The sequence below is a fragment of the Asparagus officinalis genome, chromosome 10 (assembly GCF_001876935.1).
Source record: "Asparagus officinalis chromosome 10, Aspof.V1, whole genome shotgun sequence".
Classification (NCBI taxonomy): Eukaryota; Viridiplantae; Streptophyta; class Magnoliopsida; order Asparagales; family Asparagaceae; genus Asparagus; species Asparagus officinalis.
In genome coordinates, this window is record NC_033803.1 from 9,931,172 (window position 1) to 9,933,293 (window position 2,122).

The 2,122-nt window shown below is 37.9% G+C and overlaps 1 protein-coding gene across 1 annotated transcript; it reads right to left on the reverse strand.

The window, feature by feature from the left end:
* On the reverse strand, nt 254–1,381 carry LOC109826434 (protein FAR1-RELATED SEQUENCE 5-like). Its single transcript, XM_020393465.1, has one exon. It carries the CDS (start codon nt 1,379–1,381, stop codon nt 254–256), a length of 1,128 nt encoding a protein of 375 aa, XP_020249054.1.

Here is a 2,122-nt window from a genome sequence, read left to right on the forward strand (position 1 = left end):
CACCTCCCATTTTCCTCTATCTGTAAACTTACAGACCTTGTATTCAACAATATCCCCATCTTTTCTCAATTCTTCACAGAAATCTGTACCAAATCCTTTGAATTTAGTATGGAACACATCAAACATATTGCGTGTATACATTTCTCCAGCTTGGACCTCAATTGGATGTCCAAGACATCAAACATATTGCGTGTATACATTTCTCCAGCTTGGACCTCAATTGGATGTCCAAGGAGCATGACCGGCTTTGTGTTCAGAGTGTATACATTTCTCCAGCTTGGACCTCAATTGGATGTCCAAGGAGCATGACCGGCTTTGTGTTCAGACTTTTAAAATCTTCATGGGCTTCACTTAAGCGATGAGTTACTGCTTTTTCATATTGTGTCACAAACTCGTGTAACTGAGTCTGTGAGTTAACATACCCATCAAAAAATGCATTAATACTTTCACTCCTTTGGCTTGATCTCATTCCAGCAAAAAAAGTGTCCTTCAGATAACACGGCACCCAGTGTTCTCTGCATTTGTAAACTGTTTGCAACCATCCCTCCCCTTCTTCATTTATATCAAACTTCTCTTTCATCTCAACCCAATATCCTTCACATTGTTCAATTGAAGAACTATTGCACCACAAGCCCCAATACCTTTGAAACTGTTCACCATAACGAGATACCAAAGTAGGCAAATGATCAATAATATGCTTTTGCATGTGCCAATAGCAATAACGATGTCTTGTCGTTGGAAACACTGAGTGAATAGCATTACACATTGCTCTATCCTGATCTGTTATAATAGCACCTGGTTCAATGCCGTGCATGCATTTCAGCCATTCTTCAAATAACCAAACAAAGGTATCTTCCTGTTCATCGGCTAATAATGCACAACCAAGTAAAGTGGACTGCCTATGGTGATTTACACCAGTAAATGGAGCAAATGGAAGACCGAACTTATTAGTTCTGTATGTCACATCAAACACAATAACATCACTGAATTGCAAATAAGATGCTCTTGATCTTCCGTCGGCCCAGAATACACTCCTCCTTTGTCCACTACTGTCTACTTCTATTGCAAAATAAAATTCTGGATCATTCGCTGTCATACTCTGAAAATGTCGAATGATAGATATGCATTCATGACCAATATTGTTGACTCTTTGGGTTCTGATATGATCAATGCACTGTTGTGATGTCACAAATTCACCGTCTCTTCCATTGGTTGCATTGATAACGCGAGAAATAGTGGAAGGAGGCAAACCTTCTTCTCGCAGACTATCAATAAGTTTTTTACATCTTTGAGTTTTATAGAATTGTTGATGTGATCTGTGCATTTTTGCTTTGTCTGGACTACTCAACACATGATTTGTATGTTCTTCAACAAACCCCATGACCTCCCACGATTTTTCCTCCAATAATTTAACTCGCATCATTGCCTTACATCCCACTCGGGTCTCTCGCCGAAGAGGGATCTCTATCTTGCCACTATTAGGTTTATAGCCCTCCTTATCACAAACAAACTTTCTGTCTACCACTTCTCTAGTCTTGCGAGAGTAATTCATAGTGCTCTTCCTTATTCCAAAACCCATCAACAATGCATAAGAGTTATAATAGTTATAAGCTTCTTCATGACTATTAAACTTTATTCCCGGTAGTGGTTTAGGAGCATTTACAGAATTGGCCGCAGTTTCACTTCCAATAACACTTGATTCTCCCATTCCGAACTCTACACTATTTGAATTTGTTTCCTCCATTCCAAACTCCTAAAGAAGAAAATAAATTCAAGAAAAACAAACTTAGTATTTTTGCTGTGGTTAGAAATTAATAGCAGTAAGCTTAGCTAACGAAGAAAATTTTATATACATAAATTGATTGACCTCTAACCATAAGGCTTACTGTGATCTTGAGCTCATAAATGACATTCTGGATTGCAACCATGTCAGCAAGATCACTATCTTCTATTGCCAGTAAATCATTTGATAAACATAGACCCAGAGTAACATAAGATCAGACAGTTTTGAATATAAAACTGGGATACGGTGAATAACAATAGTTAAATACATAACGAAAGTTGAAAACAACAAACCGCTTAAATACACAAGCTATAGTGTCCCTGGTTGTCAATAGTCTCT